Here is a 27,218-nt window from a genome sequence, read left to right as displayed (position 1 = left end):
TTCAATGTCTCCAGAGAGGGAGGTAGTTATGTGCATTAATGAGATCCCCTCTCAGTCTTCTCTTCTCTAAACAGGCCCAGCTCCCGCAGTCTCTCCTCCTAAGAGAGATGCTTCAGATCATCCTTGTGGCCTCTACTGGACTCCCTCCAGTTGTACTGAGGGGCCCAGCACTGGGAACAGTGCTCCAGATGCAGCCTCACCAGGGGGTTAATGGAGCTGCTCACCAATACGAGCAATACTCTGCTATTGCATGGTTTGGGCTTTAGGACCCCCGTGCTTCAACACTCCTGTTTCTCAAAAGCAATGACTTTATTTGTAGCCAGGGCAAAAACCCCTATCGAGGAGGTGACGGCTGCGGATGGGCTTGCCAAAGGGCCCGACCCCTCAGGGCGCCATGGCGGAGCTGAGGGGAGCTTCGGCGCGCTCCCGCCTCGCCCCTGCGCACCGGCAGACCGGGGGAACCGCGGTGCCGAGGCAGCGGGCGGCTGCGGGGTGAAGGCTCCCCAGGTCGGGAGCTTGGCCTCGGCGGGCGGCGGGAGCGGAGCCGGGCGCTGTCATGGCGACGAGCCCGCCCTCTCCTCAGCGTGGCCCCGCCTCACCGCGCCCCCCGCCCGGGGCTCCTCCCAGCGAGTCCGCCGCCGTCCCACAATCCTCTCCTCCGCGTCCCCCGCCGAAGATGGCGCTGCTGGGGGCTCCGCGGAGCTTGGCGGTAGCTGCTTGCCGTAAGCGGCGGCTGCTCGCCCTCGCCCTGCTGCGTCCTTCGGCCGCGGCCGCCGCCTGCACGCACGGGTGGCTGGCGGGGAACGGCCGGCAGCGGCCCCGAGCGGCCCCGCGGAGCGGCCAGGTGAGTACGGGCGCCGGGCCACGGCCGAGGGCGGGTGGCGGTGGGGGGGGCGCCGAGGAGCGGCCGCGGGCCCGCGGTGCTGCCCCCGAGCCCGAGCCCGGCGGAGCGGCCTGTGCCGTCCTTGCCCCGTTTCAGCGCCCCCTCTCCGGGGCGGCCGGTGCCTGGTTCCTGGTAACGGGGCCCCTTCCCGAGGGACCGGGGGCTGGCGTGGGGCTCCGGTCTCAGTGTGTGTGGGGAGTGTTTTGGTCGAGAGCGGTGAAGTCGTGGGCACGTTCAGGCAGCTGCCGACTGAACCTTCCTTAGGTGGCCGGTCTGTCTCTGAACCGCGCGTCCGAGCGTCTGGTCATCTTTGTGTGGATAAGGCTTAAAAAGAGTGTCCTTGGATGGGTGCTGAACGTTTGTGTGGAGGATAACTTCTCCTGACAGCGGATTCTGCTGTTACGTAGGGAAGGGAAATGAGAATTGGAATTCTTCCTGTCAGCGGTGTAAGAGTGTAACGTGTTCCAGTGAATGATTGCTTTTGTTACAAGAATTGAGTACACCTAAGTCCAGCTTTCAACAATTCATGTGTAGCTTTCAAAGTGAGTGAAGGAAATGTATCTCAGGGATCACGAGTGAACTTCCCATGGGCTCGCAGACACTATTTCTGTTTGGTAATAAGCTTTTTTCTTTCTTATTTTCTTCCCTCGGAGTAGCACTGTGTATGGGCAGCTTTTCATTGTCACCTGCCTTGATTAGTTGCCCTTGACAGGCATAATTCTGTCATGGGCTGCAGTCAAATTCATGTTACTTAATAGATGAGATATATGTGTATGAGGGATGAAATAGTGATTTGGGGGGTTTTGTTCTGAAACTTGTGCAAGACAAGAAGCTGAGAGTTGAAGTTTCTTTAACACTTTTTTCCCTGATACTTGGATGTGATGAAGTGTATCTGGGTACTCCGTATTGCCCAGTGTTCCTGGGGACATATTTTGAATGTCAGTGAATAAATAGAAGTGTTGTCATGGTAATGTGTAGGCGTATTAATTTTCATTCCATTTTCCTTTCGAGTAGTATTGTTTTCATGTGAGAAATGCAACTTCTTGCTGAAAAGTTTGAATTGCTGCATGTTGCTGACTGTTGATTTGCACTAGATTTTGTGAGCTAGAAAGTTAAAGCTGTGTCTGTAGTGTGTGTGTATATATGTGCAAGTCTTAATCTCTTTGGCCTTTTATTTTCTAGGCATTTCTGTGTTAGAAAGTGGTCAGTTATTCATTTTTGGTGTTTTTTTTGACAGTCTGCTGGTTTTGAATTCACTTCTGCTTCAAGCTCCACGTTATGACAAGCAGCACGTTTTACATAAGTGTGTTGTGCAAATTGATTATTATCTAGCAGGAGGCTCAAGCTCAGTGTTCAGGAGTTTTTTATTATAATGCCTTTACAAATCTGGGGACTAGCTGACAGGATTTCCTTAACATTTAACTGAATTTGCTGACATTTAACTAACTCTGCTGACAGGAAAATGCTCTGTCCTGTGATTTCAGTTTTCCTTCTCATTTTTCAGCTAGCTCCATACATATTGTGCCTGCACCACCCGAAGTGACTGTCAGAAGCTGGTGAGGCACTTCAGCAGGTCATATTTCAGAGAGATTAGCCATTGATTCTTATAAATCAGGTCATTCAGCATTTAAAACCTCTTCTGGGAGCAAGTATGTGCATCCTATTTTAGCTTCAGTTATTTGGTTATTTTGCTATGGTTGTACACTAGTGCGAGCTGTAAATATCTTTTAATGGGCTTATTCTGAAAGCTTTTCTATGTGTTAAAAATTGAAGAAACCCACCTGGGTTTGCGTTTAAAACCACTTAAATTTACTTGCTGGGGTCCTAAGCTTGCGTCCTGCACAGTCATCTGGGAATAAGGTTTAATGAAAGGAGTGTTTTATGATATGTGTTCTGTGAAAGCCTCCAGGCTGCTGTATGCTGACACATCTTGGTATACTTTAGTGTGCAGGAAAGCTCTTACATTACCTTTATTGCTATATTCTAGATACCAGATATGGGTTAGATTTTGCATTAGGTTGTTGAATATAACCAAGGCCAGTCAATGTGAAATAAATGACTGTGATCCAGCCCTCCCATCACTTGGGATGGGAGACTAGCAGGACCCAACCACATGTGAAATCCAGATAGTGGCTTTAATGGCACATCTTCCCTGAATGGTTCCTAAATAGGGCCTTCCTGGGTGAGCACACCTGATGTGACAGGGTTGTACTGGCAACGTGGTGCTTCTCCTTGCTCTAGTGAAATCACTTTTGTGAGTAAAATCGACTGTACAACCCCAGTTGTGCTTTTATTGATGTAACTACACAAATAGCAGAGCTTTGTGTCAGTCAGGTTGTGTTTTTACAGCTCACAGTGGTAAACTTGATAGCTGTAGCCTAACTCGTGAGGAAAAAAAAGTGGTTAAAAGAAGGAAAAAGCTCTAGTGAAATTATCCCAGTGGAGAGAATGGACATGTTGGATGTGGCCTGCTTGGTAAGCTCTGGAAGGTAGTGTTTCTTTATTAGGAAGCTTAGGGGTTTTTTGTATAGAACAGTTTTGCCCACATCCAAAATAAAAGCAATGGCAAGCTCCTTTTGATCTAAAACGTCAGTGGAAGGAAAACAGCATTTGACTGAAAAGGTCCAACAGCCTTTAAGGATAATTATTTTAGTAGGAATCTGTAGAAGACAATAAATACACTGAAGGATTTCTTTCAGAGAGGACGTAAGCAGTTTTGAAAGTGTGGCTTTTATGTTACTGCAAGTGTAACGGTAAAAAGTAGAAGATACTTCTTTTCCCCTTGCATTATCTTGCCCTTCCAGCTGCCACAGGACATGATAAAGCATGTGTTCTTCTGCATAATTTAGTAATATCCCTTGCTCTGAAGTGGTTGTAAGGGAAGTTTGGGGCGTTTTCCATACATTTCTTTACATTTAGCTCTTTTAGTTTACCTGAAGCCTGGTCTGTTCTGGGAAACTACAGTGATGTTTATTGTCCAGTGTCATTTCACATGTCTGTGTGCATTGCTACATTATTTTCTCTAGACTTTGATGGTGCAGTTGAACAGCTTGATGCATGGGAACTATTAATCAGCAGTTTCTTTACTGACAGATATGTGCTTTCTGTGCTCCTTGAATTACCAAAATCCCTTTATAGAGGAAGGGGAAGTATTGCTGCTGAGCAGATCAGCAATCCCATATGTCTGTCTATAAAATTGATGTCTAATAATACTGAAAATTGTCATGAGGAAGGATATATAATGAAAAGGAGCAGATGGGGATACAGGAACTTGATCTGAAAGTCATTTGGGGAATACCAGGAGGGCACAGGATGAGCAGCACTCCCTGTAGAAGGGGTGCTGTGGAGTACACTGGGCTGCCTGCTGTCATGCTGCATGGGTTTTCTGCTCTGCCACTGAGATGTGTTTTACCAAAACAAGTGAAATGTGAAGGTAGATTGGTAAAATGGGGGGGGAGGGGGCATAATTCTGTTAACTTTCTTGGTGTCGTTTGCTCTAGGTGTGTGTACAGAGCAATTGCATTTGGCCATTGTTAAACCTAACTGCAGTTAAGTTTATATAGTTCATAGTGGTGACAGTGTAGTCTACATTTATACCAGAATATTTTCACCTTTTCTCTCTTCTTCTGCTCTTTCCTATTCATCTTCTCTTTTTTTTTTTTGCCTTGCAAACTCAGCAGAATTAGGTGGGACTTGAATAGTGCACAGCTACTTGGATCCTACCTTCAGTTCTCTTTTCTGTTACAGTTAAAAAAACCCAAACATCCCCATTAGATTATGTCTGGAACAGCATGTAACATACTCCAGGGAGAAGCTTCTAAGTGTAGATTTGACCTTGTGCAAATGTGTTTAAACCCTGTTGTTTGTTTGCATTTATAGTATTTAAACTACTACCAACAGTCATGACATTTCAGCAATATGACTTTTATGTGCAATCAGTACTAGACATCTGTTTCATCCTTTAGAATCATATCCAAAAATACATTAAAAGAACATAATGGTGCAGAGTCAGGCATTCAGAAGTTAGGAAATGCCAGAATTAAAGTTCCCTGCATAATTTCTTAAATTTAGAAAGAAGCAGGACTTGCTCCCGCTCCTTTAAAGCAATAACCTGCAGCTTTTATCTGTTGCTATAAGGTGCAGACATGCCTTTCCTTTGTAGTCTTAAATCTCTTGAGAATGAGTTGTAGTGAGGAATGTGTGGAGAGTGGTCCCACTCATTTGGGCAGCTTTACTAATACTACTATGATGGCCAGATACATATCAGTGAAATAAATTGTTCACCTTATTTAATTCTTTATTTCTTCGCCGAAACTTGGTTTTTAGGCAGGAGCTCAGGAGAGAATTGAGACTTCCAGGCTCAAGACTGAAAATAGGAACAAGATTTCCTGTGTACTTTATGCAAATCTGTTAATCTTTTCACTGTATTCATCTCTTAACCCCGTGACAGTTTATAGCTTCAGTCAAGTAAGTAGGCTATCTACTGTAGCCATTGAGATTAGATCTGCTGGTGTTTCAATCGAAGTTGGTGCTGTGATGTTATTTATTGCATGCATCAGTCAGAAGAGAACTTGAAGACTTTGGGGTCAAAGGATATGAATTATTAGTAAAATATTTTTATGATGTCCTAGGAGTACACTCTAGAACAGTAATTAGCTTCTTTCCAATAGCTGTTGGAGCATCTTCTGTGTGCTCCTATCTGCTAGGAATAAAGAGTTAAATATCTGGATTTCAATTCTTAACAGTACTCAAGATTCTTTCTCTTGTGAGGCCAAGCAGGAGAGAATGGTCCTGCTCTGGAGAGGTTGCAAATGTGTTGTCTTAAGAGGAACCAAAGCACAGTTGTGAGCAGTGATTCATCAGCCCCTAAACTCTTAACTTGTCTTAATGGTCTTTTATCAGCATCACGTGTTTGAGGAAGCATAAATGCTGGTGTAAGGATGCTGCGGGTTTCAGTGTACCAACTGTGCCCTAGGTTGTAGGAGACAGTAACTCAGTCTCATTGGTGTGGATGTAGGACTTGCTGGTATTGAGCTTCTTGCCCCAGATGATTGTCTCCTCTATAAATTCTAAATTGTCATAGTTTAACCCATTTGCCTGAATGGTCTCTGGCTGTTGAAGCAGGTGGAGTTGTGTTGAGGTGACTGCTGAGCTACAAACACTGCTGGCTTTTGTGCTCATTGTACAGCTTAGCTGGGTGTTGGATTCTAGGTACTGTCCAGATGCCATGGCAGGAGTGTCTCCTACTCCTCTTCCATGTTGGTGGGAACTTTTATCCCAAATAACCATGCCTTTGTAAGGATTGCATTGGTTTGCATTAACTTGAGATGTGCTGAGGCATCTTGAACTCCTTCTCTTTTTCCATTATGTTTTCTGTTGATGAAACCGTTGCTTTTCAGATGGAGAATGTATTACTTAGATGGACACAAACCTGTAAAATTATGAGTGTTTCTACAGTGAAGTGCTTTATAACTGCAGCTCCTGCATTTAACCCAGGTCTTGGAAGCATTTCTTTGTATGTAATGTCATATAATGGGAGTACTTGAAATAAGCACGTCCCATGTGGCAACTTGTGGGGGAGTAATCTTAATTTTCTTTAAAATGACTGACTAAATTATAACTTATGGTATGTATCTTAGGACAGGAGCAAAGGAATGGTTAAGTCAGGGTATAAAATGCGACAGTGCTGCTGCCCGACAAGGTTAAAAATCCCCGTTTTATGATACTTGTCCTTTTCCTTGGGCTGATGAGCAGTTCTTCCACGATTTTGCTCTGTGGTAATGATTTTTCTATAGCGTGAGGTGTGTTGTTAATATTGCAGCAGGGCAGTGAAAGATTTAATATCGAATGCATCAAAGATGATGTGGCACCATCATTGCCAACCGAAGGAGAGGCCCCTGTTTTGCCACTGGGGAAACACTTCCAGCTAGTCCATGTGAGGAAAATGAATGGTCTTTTGAAACTCTTAGGGAAATGTAGTTGTTTTCAGTGTAACATGTAAAGCATCCTGCAGTTGGTGCCTAGCAGGGTATCTATTAAAGATGCATTGATGGGTATGTGAATATTGGGTGTCTCATGGCTTGCTTACATAAAACCTGTAGTCAGGCATGCTGTAACCTCTGATAGTCCCAGTGCTTTCCAGTGAGGAGCTGTGGCTTTGATTAGCCTTGTGGTCTGTGAGACAAGCATGACATGAGCCGAGCAAAGAGGAATTTGAAATGGCAGAACCTATAAGCATAAGAATAACAATTTATAATGAAAAACAGAACAAAAGAATAGTTGAAACAAATCAGAAGCCAACCTGGGAGGAAATTGAAATGAGAAGAAAGGGAAAACTTGGTGCTTTCATGGTACAAAAGAAACAAAGCCAGATGGGAGTGGGGATTCAGGGAAGAGGAAGGTTCATTGTCACTGGCATTTTTAATGGTTGAATGTAATTCATTTTACAGCTGCTCCCCACTAGTTTTCTTTTTCTGTGGTCACTTGTTAAGGAACAAAGCCATCTGCCCTGTTTTCATGTTCTGCTTGTTTACATAAGCTAGATGAATATTCTCTGAACGTGAAGTGCATGTTCTGCACAACTCCATTTTCACATTTTCCCCCCCTTTTTTGTTCTGTAGGTTCCACCAATCTGCAAGCAAAGATCATGGCACAGTCTCGGGGGAGATTATTCAAGGCCACTATTAGAGGCTTCAGAGGTAGGTATAAATTGGTTTTCTTCCTGCTCACAGGTCAGAGGAAACTCAAGCCCTTGGAGTGTTTTTCACTTTAGTTTGCTGGCTAGCTCATTTACTTCACTATTTACAGTTTTTGAAGTTTAAATGGCAAGTTGTGTCTGCCTTTAGAAAAGGAGATACCTTTTCTTAGAGGCTTCAGTGTTGCAGTCTCTTCAAGAAGTCTCTTTGAATCTCTAGAAACTGATGGTAACACAGTAACTTGCAAAGAACAGTTCTTAACAATGTAGGGTTTGTGTATTGATACTTCAATTCATGCTGTCAGGCATGGAAAGTACCAATGCACAGAAAGCTGTGTTTTCCTTCTAGGGCTTTATTACTTCAAAATTCTGCTTAGAAACTCCACAACTGCTTAGGTTGTGGAATATCAAGAAACCATGGAAATTTATTCTTATCATTTTGGTTGTTGGGATGTCAGGCTCTTATTCCTGGGAAGTCTGCTTGACTTAACACCATGTAAACATAAGGAAGCTGCAGTTTTTACTATTCATGGAATAATTGTGACATATTTCTCAGTAACACCCTTTGCTTGAATGAAGCTGGGAAATGTCCTGGGTTTTGTTGTTTTGGGGGTTCTAATTTTAATAAATAACCACTCATCAAACTGTCTGGAGCAGCTAAAAATCATTTGAGGGTCATGGGGACTTCAAAGTGTGAAACCTACTTTGGTTTTTATAATGTCTTTCCTTAAAACATAGAATATGAAGTTTAGATTTGGGAAGCCTTGTCACTCTTTTTGTACATTATTGTTGCTTAAATGTATTCCACATTATACATTAATGTGTGAGAGTACAATTATCCTCCAGAACTTCAATTTCTTAATGTTTTTTAGTCCACTTTTCAGTTTTTAAATATTCCAGTTAAAAGGGCACCTGAGGCTCTGTCATCTTCACCTCCTGTCTGCTTGGAGCATGGTCTTCACTATACTGCTAGATTTATGTCCCTTTCTTGCTGTTGTTTCCTTAAGTAACGCAAGGTTTTTAGAGAGAGGTAATATCTTTTGTTAAAGCAAGTTAATACAGTTGGAGGATGAGGGAGGCAAACCAGACCTGTAGTTCTTCTTTCTGTTGGCTTTTACATGCATGTTTCCTGATATTCTTGCAAATTGACTTTACATTTTCACACAGATCCTCCCGAGGTGGCAACTGATAGAAAAGAGAACATGTTGGCATGGTCATGCAGGTGGAGGCCTTCATACAGATCCAAAGGAAGGGGTAAAAACTTCCTTAATTTTCCTTAATTAGCTTCACTTTTTAGAGTAAAAAATGTGATCAGCTTCTTCCCCCTCCCCAAAAAAGCTGATGGCCGCAAGCAACAACTTGGTAAAAACTGTATTGGTAGATAAGTAAATGATACGTAATTGTCGATGTTGGCTTGCTAGCTCTTAAATCACCGAATGCTTGTAATAACTGTTCAACTGCTTCAATTGTTTTACTGAGAACATAGTCTTCATGTCACACACTCCTTTGCATTTGGCCTGCATTTGGCAGAGTCTTTTTCATGGGAAGTATGTTCCATTGTAATTTATTGTGGGTTGTTGCTCTTGTTTGTGACTGATACATCCCTGTGACTTGATACTCAGGGTAGCAGAAATTAGCTTGTGAATACCAGTTAGTGCATCATTTGGTAAAATTGCATTTGAAGGGGGAGGGAAGTAATTAAACTGCATGTATTTTTACTTGGATTTGATGTTTATGCATCTGATGTGGTTTGGCTTCATTTATATTCAGGAAGTGCATGTTAAGTATGGTAGGTATGTAAGGAGCAGCAGTATCTTTTATTAGACCGAATGATTAAAGTGAGAAAATGAGGCAAGCTTTTGGTTAAAACAACACAGTATAAACTTTGCATGATTAAAATTGCAAAATCAAAGCTCTTGGGTTTATGTAACTTTCATTTTCTCACTTCCTGTGCAAAGTTATTTCTGATGTGTCACACAGAATCATTCAGTGTGATGCTTATAACTTGTTCAAACTCGTGTGGGATCTTCCTAAATCTAGTGAAGACCATGTTGATGACCAACTGAAACTTCAGTGCAGAATGAGGTCTTTCAGCACAGGTTTGCTCATGCTTAACTGTTCTGATGATGTCTTTCTTACAACCTCATTTGTAAAGAAACTGAAGTGTTAAACCTAGGATTTCCTCTTAATTTTGACCCAAGAGTTTTCCCTTCATTGAGTTCAAACCTGTTTGTGCTACAGGTAGAGGTCAGGAGAGATGCTACTAAAATTTATGCTTTGGTAGTAAGAGGGAATTTCATAACCTAAAGTGTAGCCAGCTTGGTTTAGCCAACATCTGTGGTCTTTTCTGCATAAGGCACAAAGGGAAACAGAATAATCAGACATCTTCACCCAATAGTACTGCTGGCTCTGCATGTAACATTAACGTCAGGCTAATTTTAAGACCCTTTTTGCAACATATATAGGCTCTTTCAAAGATCTAGGCAAAACAGGCTGTAAAGCTAGTAGAGTGTCCTCTAATTATGTCTGTTATGGAATAGAATTATTATGGATTGTTGTTGTCCTGTGAATGGGAGGAGAGTATTATCCCCTGTGTTGTCGCTTTGGTGATCATACATCTGTTGGGCTTAATTATTGGTTCTTTGGGGGTTATTTTCCTACTAGAATTTCTGATCACCTGGGGATGTTGATCAGCTGAATAATTCCTGTTTGCTGTCAAAAAAAAAAAAGCCTTAATTTTTCAGAGCTCCATGGAAAAGATTTTGTATATCCCTGGAACAAACTCGCCCCCATAGAATTCATCTGCAGATCCATTTCACAGTTTCACAACTGACCTATCTTCAAAAATACCTCAAGGGGCTCTTTGTTCTTTTCTTTAAACAGCTATTTCCTGAAATGCAGACATTTCTCAACTGAACCTAATGTGTGATGGGCAACTGCCAGGACAGATCTATTTAATCATTATAGGGATTACATTAATTTTTTTAGTTTCTGCTTTTCAAAGGTCTGCTGCTTGGCATCATTCACAGATTTACATTTCAGGGTTTTCTTGGGTTGGGAAGGAAATGAAAGGTTGTGTTTGCCAAAACACTGGTAACGTTAAGGAACAGTGGATGTTCCGTAGCGTTAGAACTCACTAGGAATATGTTAGTCAGAAATTTTGATGCCAGCTGGTATTTTTTTTAGCCTGCTAGGCAGTGTAAATAGTCCGTGGCATTCTGTGTTCACCCATTGCTTGCAGCTCTTCCTGTATAAGCCAATCTCCTGACTCTTTTATTCCAGTAAATGGAGCTATAATGTAGTTAATATAGGATGCTGTTAGTTAAGGCTGTTGTGTAACTAAACAACTATCAGCTGTTGTCCAGGATAAAGGAGCAAGGGCTAGCTGTAGAAGAGGTGAAATGTGTGAAGAGTGGAAAAACTGAAGAGGAACATTGGGTGCAAAAGCAAAGAGGTCCTCAGCGAAAATGAAGGGAATGGAATCTTCAAGTTAACTGTGGGAGAAGCTGACACATCTGTTTTTTTACAACGTGATTTTTACTTCCAGCAGTAGCTGATGTGCTGAATGCTGAAACTGAAATCATTGCTGTTCTTTACCACCTTTGGGGGTTTTTGTGTCTTACTTTTATTCCTGTCTATTCTGTGTACAAAAACTGTGGTGTCTGACTTGCTAAGCAGACGTATGTTGCTTGCTTATGGAAAGACTGATAGTCATGATGGAACCCTGGTAATTAGCCTTCCCCTACCACCAGTTCACTCAGTTGCTATTTAGTTTGCTTGCCTTCTATGGAAGGATGCATAGTATGAAGAAAAAAAGACTCAGTATTTCTTTCCCAAAGTTTGGAAGGAAAATTCAGGCCTAGTTTGACATTTATTTAAGCTGATAAGGCAACTGAAAGAAAGAATCCTACCTCCTTCCTCACCTTGGTGTCTTGCTACATAGAATCATAGAATAGTTAGATAGGTCACTGTGTGGTCAGATAGTGAGCTAGTGTGATCTAGCTGAAAAAGAATGTGTCCAGATGGTGGAAACACTTTCTCCCTTCCCAAAAAACATCGCTGCCATTTAAAGGGACATAAAAGAAATGCACCCCTTCTTAACTTCATTATATAAGCAGAGAATCAAAACAGACTCTGAGTCCATTAAACAGATTGCTCATTTTAATTCTTAATGTTGCCACTTGCATATTTAAACCATTTTCAATTCATGTTTCAGTGCAGTGGTAACATTTATTTCATGGTAAACTTTGATGTAATATGTGTGCGTTTTGCATCTCCTTTGATATTTCTCCTTGTTCCTTTGCAAGGCCTTTGGCAAACGACTGGCTGCCTTCTAACTTTTTTTTCTGAATGGATTTACTTCTGTCACTGTTCAGACCCATGAAGGAAAGGAAATAGATTCTGTGTATGCAGCCCATGGATTTTGTTCTTTTTAATAGCTTTTCTGTTCAAAGTCTGACTAGCCAATAGCAATGTATAATTAGAACTGCTCTGGTTGCTCTAGTATCGTTTGTGTTGAAGTGATACCTCTTTTTAACTTCCTTTTAACCTGTAAGTGGTGATCAAAGATATTTTTTCAAATGTTTGAACTGCTATTTATGCATATCCTTGGCTCAGATGGAAAGATTTATGTATGTGCTGCAGCAGATACTCCATCTCCTGAATGGGTAGGATGCAACAGAAGCAGTTTTGCATTCTGTCTTCACATACAGATCTTCCATATATCCATTTTTTAAAGGTCATTTGAAATGTGCTTATACTGTGTAATGCTCCAATACATTTACAGTTGCTGACAAAATGCAGTTTGGTTTTCTTTGAAGCTATGACTAGAAACACTGAAATGAGTTTTCTGGTGCTACAAAAAGCTTACCTTTATAGGACTGGCTTTCCTGGCAGCCTTAGCAGTCTTACCTTTTAACAGGGCACTCCTTTCTTGCTCATTCACACTGGACCTTAACATAGAATTTCTATTCTGAATTGATTTATCCTCAAAGTCAATGAGGGAGCATTTAAAATACACATTAGAGTGAGGGAAACATTAAAACTGCCCCTTTTGACAAGCTTCTGTAATGATAAGTCATCTTTAAAAGGTGTGGACTAACATTTTGTTGTCCCCCCCTGCCCCTGACTACAAAATATTGCCTGAAATTGAGAGATAAGCTGCTATTTGCTGCCCTCCCTTCAGCTTTAGATAACCTTCCTGTCTGTCAAGTTAACCCCAGGGTAATCAGCAGAGAAAAATGAGTTGTTGATACTTGTTCTGTATGTTACTGCATATGCTGTTCTTGATTCGGCAGCATGGTCTAGGCTTCAGGAAGTTAATATATATAGCTTGGGAGTTTAGTGGAGTGTATCTCACAGGTAAGTGATACAGGCATCTGTCCATCTGTAAAATAACTTGTATTTCTGTAAAAAAATACAACCAAAATCACCACCAAACCAAAATAATCCCAAAACACCCCCCCCCCCCAAAAAAAAAAAAAAAAGCTCAAACCAAAACCCCAAGTATTTCTCAAAGAGCCTTGCTAACTGAGCTGTAGTCTTGTTTAGAACAAAATTTGAGGTTTTGAGAAGAACCTGCTTGAATTCATTAAAAATGGGCATAATCTGTTAAGCTGATGTGTGGCCATTTACATCACCTGCATTATGAAGCCTGGTTATCCACCTTCAGGGGCCAGTCTGTTAAATCAGGTGGTGATGTTGAAAGCTGAGTTAAGGCCACTAGAATAGTTTTCTTGCTGGTAGTTATAGCTTCATTGGGCACCCACTGAAGATCTGTATGCCCTAGAAAACATGGGCAGAATAAGAGTATTTCTCACTTCTCAGCAAGGATGATAAGATGACCAAAAAACTGTGAAGGGAATTGTTGGAAATGCTTAAATTTGCAACCAAATAATCAGAGCTGAAATGCATATTCAGTTGAATTTATGCTTTAGCATAACTGCTCTGTTTGAGATATTTGAGTTGCTAAAATGCTGGTGGTTTATACTGTTGTGACGAGTGTTCTTCAAAGGTTTGTTGTAGACCTTTCAGAGTTCTTTCATTCCCTGTTTTTTTTGTTACTTCATTAACTTTACATTTTGCATTTCTTCCTCCCATTTTTTCTGTGCTATGTTAAAACAGCTTCCAAACAAGAAATACCAAGCCATTTTGTACCAAATCTTGAGAAGATAAAAAAGGACCAGTTCATTTGTTCTGTGAAGTACTTAAGCTATGGTGAATTGTGGCTTTCTCTGTATTCCACTTACAGCTAGCTACACTTGCACTCTTGAGGACATGTGAATTAAGAGCAATTCATCTGTTTTAGCAGTGTGTCAAGGATTTATTACCTAAAAACTGACAACTTGAAATTTCAGTCCGCAGTCCTAGTCTCAAACATGAAGTGTCTGTTGCCTATCCAGTAGAATACAGAAGTGATCCAGATGTATTAAATTCATTTTTATTTATACTTATTTATTATTTATTTATTATTATTTTTACTTATTTTGCATCCTTGGGTCTCTTTATGATACAGTCTCTTTGTTCTTTCTGATAGCTGAAAGAGATAGATGCTAAAAAGATCATCAGAGCGATGTTGTCTTATGTGTGGCCCAAAGACAGACCAGACCTGCGAGCCAGAGTTGCCATATCCCTAGGGTTTTTAGCAAGTGCAAAGGTAAGTGCAGATACTTCACTGTACTGTGATAGTTACTGTTCATCTGGAGTTTGTACAAGGAACAATTTTTCTGTTATTAATTAAGGGGGGTTATAGTCTTAAGATGTTTGTTTCCTCTATGAGGAGCACATAGTATTGGAAATAATAGCGTGGGTATTTTAAGGGGCTGTGTATGCATGTAATACAGAATCATAGAATAGTTAGTGTTGAAAAGGACCTTAAGATTATCCAGTTCCAACCTGCCCGCCATGGGCAGGGACACCTCACAGTAAACCATGTCACCCAAGGCTCTGTCCAGCCTGGCCTTGAACACCACCAGGGATGGAGCATTCACAGCCTCCCTGGGCAACCCATTCCAGTGCCTCACCACCCTCACAGGAAAGAATTTCCTCCTTATATCCAGTCTAAACTTCCCCTGTTTAAGTTTTAACCCGTTACCCCTTGTCCTATCACTACAGTCCCTAATGAAGAGTCCCTCCCCAGCATCCCTATAGCCCCCCTTCAGACACTGGAAGGCTGCTATGAGGTCTCCACGCAGCCTTCTCTTCTCCAGGCTGAACAGCCCCAACTTTCTCAGCCTGTCTCCATACAGGAGGTGCTCCAGCCCCTGATCATCCTCGTGGCCTCCTCTGGACTTGTTCCAACAGTTCCATGTCCTTTTTATGTTGAGGACACCAGAACTGCACACAATGCTCCAGGTGAGGTCTCACAAGAGCAGAGTAGAGGGGCAGGATCACCTCCTTCAACCTGCTGGTCACGCTCCTTTTGATGCAGCCCAGGATACGGTTGCTTTCTGGGCTGCAAGCGCACACTGAAGCCGGCTCATGTTCATTTTCTCATCAACCATCACCCCCAAGTCCTTCTCTGCAGGGCTGCTCTGAATCTCTTCTCTGCCCAGCCTGTAGCTGTGCCTGGGATTGCTCCGACCCAGGTGTAGGACCTTGCACTTGTCATGGTTAAACTTCCTGAGGTTGGCATCAGCCCACCTCACAAGCGTGTCAAGGTCCCTCTGGATGGCATTCCTTCCCTCCAGTGTATCAACCGAACCACACAGCTTGGTGTCATCGGCAAACTTGCTGAGGGCGCACTCAATCCCACTGTCCGTGTCAGCAACGAAGATGTTGAACAAGACTGGTCCCAACACTGATCCCTGAGGGACACCACTCATTAGTGGTCTCCAGCCGGACATTGAGCTGTTTACAACTCTTTGCATGTGGCCATCCAGCCAGTTCTTTACCCACTGAGTGGTCCATCCATCAAACTGATGTTTCTCCAATGTAGAGACAAGGATGTTGTGTGGGGCAGTGTTGAGTGCTTTGCACGAGTCTGGGTAGTATGCATGTGTGTGGTTAGGAAGATGATGACAACCACAATTTTCATTTCCATTGCTCACATTAGTTCAGGATTTTCCATTGCCATTTGGTAATTTACATCATAAGTTATGGGAGATGTGAGTTAGAGGATGCTTACAGATCTTTTCTTGCATGGTGCTGGATGTGTCAAACTGGGTTTCCTCAAGGGTATATGCTTGTTCTCCACTCTGAACTTGAACATCTTATGAGTTACTTACTCATAACTCTTGCTGTGCTATGGAAAAGGGGATTTGAGCTCCAGTTTTCTCTTGGTATTTCTCTGTGGGATGACAGTGGAATTTCTGTTGTTTCAGGGACTCCTCTGATGTCCCAATGTGAAACAAGCTGTATAATTTATTTTTATATCGAACCATGCTTTCATTCAAATTATTTTTCTTGTAGTCCTTTGATGATGAAATGGAGGGTTGCTTTTACCTTTACTTCATTGTCTGAAAGGATCTCATACTCTTGCCTGTGAGAAAATTAGTGTTTGTTTGTTCATAGAAAGAAATAGGTATGCAGAAGCTTTCAGCAGATTAATGGAGGGTATTCAGATTTTACAGACCTTGTAGAAATAGTTTAGAAGAGCAAATGCTGAGGTTTTACACAAAATCTTTTGCTTTGGAGGAAAAAAAATATGTGTTTGATTACAAAATTTACTCTAAATATTTTGCACATTTCATGTGTCTCAACAGGGTTGCTTTCTCACGGCAATTTTTACTAAACATAAAGCCAATATTAGCGTTTTGCTGGGATAAGCTAAGTAGGTACTACTTAATCAGTGAGTTTCAGCACTTAAGCTCCTTGCGCTGGCAACTTACTAGCATTCAGTGACATTGCCGTGTTACGAAAAGAGAGAAGAAATGAATTTCTGCTATGTAGGTATTGAAAGAAGAGTACTTGGAAGAGAAATGTGCTCATTTATGTGAGCTAAAGAGGAAAAGCCAATCTTCTAGTCTGCAGCTCCTTCTCGTGAGCAGTCTATCAGGTGCTAGCTGGTGCTGTCTACAGGAGATATTTTGGGTTGTGCTGCTGTTCAGGACGTTACTGATAATGCAGGTGACAAGATGCAGGATGTGGCATGTCTGTACATGTGAACTTCCACCCTTGTTTATGCCTGTGTGAAGTAAAGCATTAATCACTGGGAAGCTACCTGCTCAAAATGCAGCTGCAAGGAGCAGTTCACCTTGTGCACTGTGCAGTTGCCCTCACAATAACAGATAACTGATTATATGCTTGGCTAGTTGAGGGTTTGTGATGTGTATTTACCAGATGGATATGAAAATTCTTCTAACTCACTTTCTTTTTAAAGCCTCATATTATAATGTTAATAATAATAACATGAAGGCAATTTTGAAATAAGTTGGAAGTATTTTACTTTTTTTTCTCTTCCCCCACTTTCCTAATTTGTAGGTTAGATGAACATGATGGAGGATGTGAGTCCAGAATCTGGTCCTGCATGTGGCAGCCTTGTACCTTGCTTTTAGAAAATCTATTAATGTTGCTAGCAGCTTTCTGGGGTGTAATGAAAACAAAATTGATGGCCAGCATGCCTGACTCTTGGAAATAGCTCTGTATTTGGTATAATGCAGAGCATTGTTTCTGCTGGGATGGAGAGAGATGCTCCCCCCTGTCAGAAAACCATGCACTTCATTGTTCTTTAGGGAAGTACCTGGATGTTTGGATCTCTCTTAAGTGTTCTCTTAAATTCCCTACTTCAGGTTCTGGATAAGGCAGCCTGGGAGCCCTGGTGTCCAGAGCAGAGCAGAAAACCTGCTGAGCTTTGCCCAGGTTTTAGAAGGTGCCGTTAAAGCACAAGTGTTTTGTAAGAATGTTTTGGATGTGGTTGGGAAAACACACAGCAAGCTCTCTGCAGGGTGGATGCTATAACTGGCTGGGGTGACAAAACTTCAGGGATGTCTTGTAGCTCTCCTTGGATAAAGTTCTTTGTTTTGTTCTGTTCCAGTCATGAAAAGCCTTGTTAGAGCTCAGACATTTTTGAGTAACTACAGTCTAAGAAGTTACCCCTCATCACCTGAGCTATCCCCACTCTGCCTTTGGGGATTAAATTTTCTTCAACTACTTCATACTTCCACATTCAGTATATGTGTAGTTACTGTGGCATAACTGACATGCAGTAGTTTGTTGCAGAGCTATAGTTCTTCTGTCATAGTTTTGAGCCCTGAACATCTCCTTTTCTTCCAGAGAAAACTACAGGTCACTTTGTCTTAGAGAAAATCCAGTTAGTTTACCTGTGGCGTGTCTGGACCATGTGTAATCCTGTGCAGCTTCCTCATTATCCCTTTTGAGAGCCCTTTTGTTCCAACTGCTTGGGAGGTTAATTACAATGTACGTGATAGACCACACAAAAAACCTCAACTTTGTTAAAGTTTCTTTGCTATATACATGTGTCAGCACCAGAATGCCAGCGTGTCTTTCTCCTCACTGCAGTCCTGACCCAGTTTCTTTGCTCACTATGAACTTGTCTGTGCCTGAAGGATGTAAGCCCTTATTATGGATTTTGTCTAGAAACTGCTTGTTCGTGGAGGTTTTGCATAGAGAACTATTTGATGCCTGGTATGAGTCACTTCCTCAATAAGAAAAGCTTTAATAAGCCTTTTGGACAGTTTGGTGAGGTTTTATGCCTATGTATTTATAAAGGTAAGTTTCCAGTTAGGAGAAAAGATCCACGTGGTGACTCTCTGAGACAGAATCTGTAGGGTGGCTTCAGTTTTACTGAAGAAAACTCCAGAGGAATCACAGAGGGGAGAGGTAGATTAGGAAATGCTCAGTCATAGGGAAAACATCAGGAGTTAATCACACCCAGTTTGATTGGGCTTACCCACCAAACGTACAAAAGCTGGAGATCATACCCCTTGGTCTGCTGCTTGATACTTGTTTCTAAATCTTCCAGTTCAGTGAAGTTCCATTTCAAAACAAACACTGGTTTGTGTGCAGCTACTGAAGAGCCTGCGGTTACAATCTGTCTTGACTCCTTTTGTGGGGTCCAGTTGCCTGTCATTGAGCAAATTACTGTGGTTTTTGGTACCTTTTTGTCTACACATAACCACTGGTAGTATTGTTAGCCTTCAAAGTGAGCTGTTCGTACGGCTTTTTATGACTGGTTGCTGACAGGATGGAGTCTGCTCTAGGGCTAGTAAGGTCTTTTATTCCTTGGACAATTCATTGTATTATGACATGCTTTAAGTTTTTACCTTAAATGTTTATAGCCTATCTAGACATGTGTGATCTGAAAGATGCAGCAGGAAGGCAGGTGGGAGGAGTACATAAGGCATCATCTGTGTGTTCACAGCCTGCTCAGGTCCTACATAGCTGTTTTTTCTTTCTCCACATTCCCTCTCCCAGCTTTTGTCTTCTCTACTGCTGTATGCATGGTAAATGCTGCTTTACTTTTCTGTTTCTTCTTTTTCCCTCCTGTGGCACAAGAAGAAAAAGTGCTTGGGTTTCTGAGAAGCTGGATTAAACACATGAATATGACAAAATCACTTGTCACCTCTGTCAGCCTGTAATGATTTTTTGGCCTCTTGGTCACAGACCATGCATGTGTTATTCATGAGCCAGAGAAATCTTTCAGACTCTCTGCATTTCTACTGACTGCTAATCCTCTAAGTTTTAGGAGAAGAAATTGGTTGGCAAGGGAGGCAAGACACAAGTGTTGTGTTGCAAATTTAGCCTGTGTGCAGAGATAACGATATCTATCTGATCAGTTAAGAGCATCTTGGAGTTTGAGCCCTTTTTATGGGCTCAGATGGAGTTAGATAATTACAATAAACCTTTAGAAACTGCTAGTAGAAAAAGTACATTTCAGGTCATCATTAAATGTGGAGAAGGCGTGAAGCCAGATGTTGCTTTCCTCTTCTGGACCACATTTTGTAGCTCCTTTAGCAGTTTTACCTCTGCCAGTGGTGGAGCTTTCTGTTTATGTTTTCACAAATGGAGTTGTGGAATGTGTACGTTTATATTGGTCCAGAGATAAATTCAGTCATCTTCATGTCAACGTTTCTCTCATTGAATTATTGGCAAAAGAAGAGCTCAGTGTAGACCAATTTTATCTTGTTGGGGCTCAGCCTGTCACCAATTCATCATCTTTATTATCAACAAGAAATACTGGGAAGAGCAGAGTGAAAGATAAGATTGTGTGCCATAAACACAGTGTAGTCCCACAAGGGAATAGAGATGATGCACTGTCAGTTTAAAACAGTGCAGTCATTTAAAAAAATGTTTAAACTCATTTAAGCATGATACATTATAGTATAACATGCTGTTAAATGTGGGCAATTAACTTGGGTGCATATTTGCTTTCCAATAAATTCAGGCAAGGATAAGCTGTTAATTCACTATTATAAATAGAAAATGTACAAATTTATGTTTAAAGGGTCTTTTTAATGGCAAGTATCAAGCTTTTGGCCATTAGGAAGAGAAGGGAAACCTATATATTGCATAAGACAATTGTTTTGCATGGTGGCTTTCCATAGTGTACTTAGGTGTGCTTAAAGCTTTTTGTTCTCTGACAGCAAATTCAGGCTGCTGCAGAGGTAGCTGTAAGTTTATGTAAAAGGCTGTGATTTTGTTTCCATTCCTGTGAATGTGATTTCATTGACTTAACAAATTGAGTAGCAAAGGCCTGTTTCTAATAACGGCCTCTCATCTCTCTGGCTATAAACTTTGTAAGATTAACTTCTTCTTTTTGTTAATATTAAATTACTGGAAAGCAGATTGCTAATGAAATGCAATATTGTGCTGCCTTGTTCTTATTCAAGCTTTACCCTCCAGGAGTTGGAACAACTATAACCTGAGACCAGGCTTTAAATTTCATTTAAAACTCTATTGGGTAGAATTATGTTGATGTAAAAGAAGACATTTCTGCAAAACTGGTTAAATTAATTGCAAGTGGAGAGCTGCATCTTAAAGAATACATTTCTCTTCTTTAAATGGACTTTAAAATCTATCTGTAGTTCTATTTCTGAACTACCTGTAGTGTAGCATGGTCTGCTGAGGAGTAAAATCCCTGCGGAGGGATTTGTGAGAATCTGCAGCAAATCAGGACAATCTGCATGACAGTACTCTGATTTTCTACTGAGTAGTGTCTCCCAGGAAAACCTGCACTGTGTCATGTTGGTCACCACGCCAACACACGTGCTAGTGTATTTGTCTTTATTAAGAACAAAATGCCACCCCAAAATTGAATTTCGGTAACTCTGAAGGGAAAGCAGAGGGGCTCTGATTGTACTGGGGAAGGAAGGGAGTTGAATTTTGCTATTGCAAAGATTCAGAATCTCTGTTAATGCATCCTCAGTTCCTTGTGGGGCTTTATGCTTAAGGTTTAAGCATGTAATGGCAGTAACCTGTTTGTCTGCTGTGTATAATTGAAGTTATCAGACATTATTGTATACTGCTGCTTTGATGGTGTTTGTTGGCTTTCTGCAGATAATGCTAACCGCAGGTCTTTTTTTCTTAATGGAGATTTCCACAGTTCCAATCTATTAAAAGGGAGCTGTTGCTGAACGGCTCAGGCTTGCACTGGAGAAATTTCAGAAGGATGTAGTTGAAGTAGGACCTGATCCTTCAGCTGTTCTCCTTTTTTCAGTCACAAACCAGTAATAATCTTGCCTAGATGCTCTCGGATCTCATCTGGCTCCTCTCGGGAGCTGTCTAGATTATGCTGTGCTGAAAATCTGGTGGTATTTGGTTGGGGTTTTTTCCTGCTTAGTTATTTCACAGGGGAGATGCTGAAAGGAGGAGGAGAGACTGGATTGCTTCCTCATTTGTGTTTAAGACTTTTGCCTAAAACTGTTTAAATATAACATTTTCAAATAATTATAATTATGTATTAATTATTTAATTGTAATTAAAGGAAGTATTGTCAAAACCCCAGTTTCCCCTCTTGGTGAATGAAGTCTTCCACTACTTACAGTTATTTGTAACACTGGGAATAGCTGATACTGGTATAGCTGTTATACTTGCTAAAAGCCTGTCTTCCAGCTTGAATTTGGACTGAAGTTATGAAAGACTTTACACACTTCTTGCTTGAGACCTAGTTTTATCCCATTAATTTGCAGTTCTTTCACTGGGCTTTCAGCTCTGACAGATGTCCCTAAATACAATCAGGATCTAAGTGGGTATACAAAACATTTGGTGGAGAGAGCTGAAATATCTGTGTCAATCTGGTTTGGTTTTTTTGTTTCTTATCATGTGAAATAATTTGCCATCTACCCATAATTTTTTCCCCAAATACTGAAAAAACCCTCAACTTTAAGCAAAATGAGCTCACTGTGAAGTATTTTAACATCTGCCATGGTACAGGATTGTAGGTCTTAATGTACTTGTTCAGCTGCTAAAAACCTGGAATGCTCTATGTTGAAATCTTCACTTTTAGAAGCTGTTTGGATTAATTCTATTAATTAGATGACATTTGACATTCATTTTTTTTTCTTGCTGGTACAAATGAGGGGTCTAACAATGGACCATTAACAAGACTTAAGAACTGTGTGTTTTCTGCAAGGTTTTTAGTATTTTCTCATGCTGCAATTGTACAAGTCCTGAAGTTGGTCTGTTTACACCTCTAGCCAGCTTGGTTTTTTGCATGTAGGCGAGACATCACTGTTAGAGGAGATGCATTTGCGTTTTGGTGCCCTTCAGAATCATCCAGCGATGTATGATATGTCCAGGTTGTGGATAGGACTTTGGTGTTTTGTTTGAAGGCTCATGTTGAAGTGGTCTGTAGTGTCTTATTGACTATATGGTCTGCATGGAAAGTCATCTGTGCTGCTCTGCTAAATGCTAGGGTTAATATAGATATTAAGTTAATATTTATAGTGATGTTGCAAATGGAAAGCATTATTGAAATATTAAGGTAGTATTAACAGTCAGAAGAGACAAAGGATAGGTTAACTTCTTTTCTTGGGCTTCACTAGAGCTTTGGTTTAATACCTCCATTAATACATATTTAGTTTAATACATAATCTCTGTTGACCCAGTGTTAGCAATACGAGGATGAGTTATTTCTTTTGTAGTAGTAGTTGTTCTTCATAGTGAATATTGTCAGCATTGCCAAGAGCAACGTGATGGCAATGTAATTTAGGAGCATGGTGCGTGTGTCTGCTGCTTGATTTGTTTCTAGTCTTACCATTGCCGTACTGAGTGCTCAGCCTCAGTTTAAGTGCCTTTGCAGTGTATGATTTCTTTAGGATAAAATTGGTGCTTAAAGGAACCCATGAGACAGACAAACTAACCCTGCAGTCCCGGGAGTAAAGACTTAATAGGAGAGCATTGTGCTTGAGATCAAGAGCCATCTCACCTGCATTAAGTGGTTAAGAACTAAATATAACAGTAGAGCAATTTCAGAAAAAACAGTCATGTTCCATAGATAGATGCTTTAATGCATGTGGACTAATTGGTGTTCTTATGCTTTTAGGCCATGAATATATTGGTTCCCTTCATGTTTAAGTATGCAGTAGACAGCCTTAACCAGATATCTGGAAACATCCTCAACCTCAGCGATGCACCAAGTACAGTGGCAACTGTGGCAACTGCTGTTCTCATTGGCTGTAAGTGGTATTCCCAAATCCATTAACAAGTGTTAATGTTCTTCATTAAGGGAATAGGACAGCAGAGCTTTTGGCCTGTGCACTGCTAAGCACCTGGGATGGTTATTTCATAGTTACTCCATGTGTTGCTGTCCATTTCCAATGTTCTGTGACCTTGCTTCTGGGTATTCTAATTAAAATATGAAATAATGCTTATAGAAATGATTCTTGATTATAAATCCTGCCCTTTCATATAACCAGCTGCAAAAGAAGCTGATTCAAAATCTGTGCAATGGTTTATAAATGAAAAATGGCATAAAGGTTTGGACCAGTTAAGTATAAATTACCTTTGAACTAAAAATGTTGAAAATATGTAAAGAATGAGCCTAATGTAATTTCATGCATGAAGGGAGCTTGGAAATATAACTATTTTAATTTCATAAACTTTTCATCTTTTTTAGATGGTATCTCAAGAGCTGGGGCAGCGCTATTTAATGAAGCTAGAAATGCAGTATTTGGGAAGGTAGCTCAGAATTCAATCAGGAGGATAGCAAAGAATGTGTTTCTGCACCTTCATAACCTGGATTTGGCGTTCCATCTAAGTAGGCAAACCGGAGCTCTGTCAAAAACCATCGACAGAGGAACAAGGGGCATCAGTTTTGTTCTTAGTGCTTTAGTATTTAATCTGGGACCTACAATGTTTGAAGTGGCACTAGTCAGTGCAATTCTGGTAAGTGTTGTTTATTCCTGATTTGGAATTGCCTCATTTAGGAATAATGCATTGGTTTTCTTTTACCAAAGCCTACTGAGCATTAACAATTGCTTTTACAAGGTGGTTGTGAAAGCAACTGCTGTAAAGGAGAACAGTCCATAATTTTCAAATACTAGTTACTTTAAATCTGAGGAAGCAGAATATAATTGTCCAGGAATCATAGAATAGTTAGGGTTGGAAAGGACCTTAAGATCATCCAGTTCCAACCCCCCTGCCGGACACCTCACACTAAATCGTGCCACCCAAGGCGCTGTTCAACCTGGCCTTGAACACTGCCAGGGATGGAGCATTCACAACTTCCCTGGGCAACCCATTCCAGTGCCTCACCACCCTCACAGTAAAGAATTTCCTCCTTATATCCAGTCTAAACTTCCCCTGTTTAAGTTTGAACCCATTACCCCTTGTCCTATCACGACAGTCCCTAATGAAGAGTCCATCCCCAGCATCCCTATAGCTCCCATTCAGATACTGGAAGGCTGCTTTGAGGTCTCCATGAAGCCTTCTCTTCTCCAGGCTGAACAGCCCCAACTTTCTCAGCTTATCTTCATACGAATGTTGTGTCTTAGTGTGTTGAGGCTAGAGGAGGGAGTGATTATTGGCCTCTCTCCTGAATACTGCTCTTCCCTTATCCAGAACTTAAAAGTGAAAATTTTCTTTTGGAAAATAGGCTGCTGCTTGCAGGTTTTAAGCTCAATTTTAACCTTTTCTTTTGTAAATCGTGCTTACTGTCTTTGAAATCAGGATCTTTGGGTATGTGCAGGCTAAAATATAAATATGTAGCTTAGACTAAATTAAAAGCAAGAATCTTGTTTTGTTTATCCCCGTTCTTTTTAGAAGGACTTGATCAAATTTGAATGTAACAAGATGAGTTAAAACCCCTGTCGGTATTGGATTTAATTTTATAACCTTTGGAAGTTACACCTCAAGCTGGCTGTGAGCCAGGCTGCAATGATGCTTTAATTCTTCTTAGGGCTTTTCTCTCCCGATATACCCTGAAGTAGAGAAAACACTTCATCAGTTGTTTTGCTAGGCCATTTATTTCTTTCCCAGTCTTCAGCTTGCTTTCAAAATCTACCCAAAAAGCATGGAAACAAATACTTATTTGTGATAACAACACAACCACCAGCAACATTTATGTTTTATAATGGCAAAAATAACTTTCAAGTGTCATAACACGTTAGCTCTTGGTTATCTACTCCAACCTTTTTATCTATACCCTTCTCCTTGCTGCTTTCCTTTTGAGTTTATACCTGTGCTTATTTTAAGCTCTTCAGAGCTGGGAGTGTGTTGGGAGGGACCTTCAGAGTCCTTGTCTTGGGTTAAGCTATTAAGAGTTTTGAGACAACAGTCACGTTTTGAAAATGAATATAACTTTTTGTTTGTTTCTTTTACTTTTTCCAGTATTACAAATGTGGTGCAGAGTTTGCTTTAGTAACTCTGGGGACACTAGGAGCCTATGCAGCATTCACGATAGGGATTACTCAGTGGAGGTAAGGCCTGCCCTCAGATTCATCAGGGTACTTGGTGTTGCCTCAGCCTGAGCTCTTCACTATATTAAGCCTTCATTTTGCAGGACTAAGTTTCGAATCGAAATGAACAAAGCAGATAATGACGCCGGTAATGCTGCCATTGACTCGCTACTGAATTATGAGACTGTGAAGGTAAGACCGGTCTTTATTGCCAGACTCTTTGGCTTTCTTCTGTCAGCTTAAGCAAAGTGAGCCATAAGATTCATCTTTTGTAGGGCTACACACTGGGAGCCATAGCATGTTCTGAAAAACATTATTCATTGGAAGAGCACTACATGATATTGACGGGGTAGCGTGGAAGTCATTAGTGGGGCTTGGAAAAACCTATTTGTTAAAGAGTGAGAAGTTTCTTTCATGACTGAATCACCTTGACCATCGGTTTCTGCAGGAGTTTTCACGTGCAAAGTTGTCTTCTGAACGTTGGCCTGCAGCATAATGTCTTCTCAAATGCCTGTGTACTGTTTTCATTACCCGTCGTGGTTTGCAGCACTCCATTGCAATGTTCACATTAAAGAACCAGGTCTATTAGTTCTTGTACTGCTGCTGTTAAAAAGTCCTGTGGGCCGCTTTGAAGTTGTCCTGGGTAATGCTTATTTTATGCTACTTTTAATTGGAGACCTAGAACTGGGATGATGAACACTGGCATCAACTGTGAAGAAGGACTCAGAAGTAGCTTTTGTGTGAGAAGTACTGTTCTAGACAAAGTAACAAGGATATTCTAGCACAGAGGCAGTAACTTTCTCTTCTTTTTAGTATCTAATGGCATAGCTGGTGTTTGTCTTTGACATTAATAAGGCAGAAGTTCTGCAAGGCAGACACCCAGTGTTATCAGAATGAGTGTGGTAAGGGATCTCTAATGTCTCCTTTCCCAGTGCAGAAAGTGCTGGGGTTTGCTCATGTGTTTTGTTTTCACACACTAATCTGCTATCTCTTTTTCTCTTTAGCTATTAGAAGTCTTGAAGACAGGTTGCATGTGTATCTGTGCATGTAATATGTTTATAATGAAGTGTATAAGTATACACTCTAGTGTGTTTGAGACTGTCACAGTTGTTATTTTTGTGTAAATCATAGTATTTCAATAATGAAAAATACGAAGCCCAACGGTATGATGAGTTCTTGAAGAGATATGAGAATGCCTCCTTGAAGACTACCTCCACTTTGGCTCTCCTCAACTTTGGACAGAGTGCTATATTTAGCATTGGCTTGACGGCCATCATGGTGCTTGCCAGCCAGGGCATTGTTGCAGGTAACTCATCTGTCTGTAAGCTAAAAATGACTCTTTTCCCTTTAATTCATTCATGATAGAGGTGTTAATTAAAATTAACGTATGGTTGAGGTGATAGTTCATTTTGAGAGGTTTTGCTTGAGAGTTTGGGGTATTTCTGCTGCTTGTCATAAAATTTTGGGAAGTTTCTGTTGAAGGGTTCTGAAAGACACTTATATAAATACAAATACTGCTGTGGGCCTTCTATAAAGATCCTTTCTTTTTACCCTCCTTCTTTCCCATGCTGGCAAGGATCAGAACTTTTCCCCAGTGTGTAATGCATATACCCATCTGCTTTGTCTCCAGTAGTTTTATTTCTGGTGTCCTTCACTTTCCTTAGAATAATAAGGTCACATTATTAAAACAATTGCTTCTGTATGTTAGTGTTGCATCTGTACTTATCTAATTTATTGCATAAAGTAAAGCCTGCTTGTTTAGCAAGACACAGTACAAGCTTCAAATCCAGTAGATGAATGCAGCACTGGGATAAGGTTCAAGTAAAGCAAGGTGATTTTAGAGTAA

The 27,218-nt window shown here is 41.0% G+C and overlaps 1 protein-coding gene across 2 annotated transcripts in view; it reads left to right on the top strand.

Annotated features, from left to right (window-relative positions):
• The first annotated feature begins 648 nt into the window (after positions 1-648).
• Positions 649-27,218, top strand: part of ABCB7 (ATP binding cassette subfamily B member 7) — a 38,565-nt gene continuing 11,995 nt past the window's right edge. The window contains exons 1-9 of one of the 2 annotated variants that reach the window (XM_061361863.1): positions 649-844; positions 7,504-7,581; positions 8,745-8,831; positions 14,113-14,232; positions 23,020-23,152; positions 23,593-23,861; positions 25,305-25,393; positions 25,477-25,564; positions 26,504-26,678. In XM_061361863.1, the coding sequence (XP_061217847.1) occupies positions 677-844; positions 7,504-7,581; positions 8,745-8,831; positions 14,113-14,232; positions 23,020-23,152; positions 23,593-23,861; positions 25,305-25,393; positions 25,477-25,564; positions 26,504-26,678 (1,207 nt within the window). In that variant the 5' untranslated portion in view covers positions 649-676. The remainder of the gene's footprint in view (positions 845-7,503; positions 7,582-8,744; positions 8,832-14,112; positions 14,233-23,019; positions 23,153-23,592; positions 23,862-25,304; positions 25,394-25,476; positions 25,565-26,503; positions 26,679-27,218) is intronic. The other variant, XM_061361864.1, reaches the window with a different exon arrangement.

This window comes from Neopsephotus bourkii, unplaced genomic scaffold, assembly GCF_033783945.1.
Source record: "Neopsephotus bourkii isolate Nb327-2 ecotype Australia unplaced genomic scaffold, CSIRO-AGI_Nbou_v1 NB_1067, whole genome shotgun sequence".
NCBI lineage: Eukaryota > Metazoa > Chordata > Aves > Psittaciformes > Psittacidae > Neopsephotus > Neopsephotus bourkii.
Note: the sequence above shows the minus strand (reverse complement) of the source record. Positions and strands in the feature narration are given on the sequence as shown.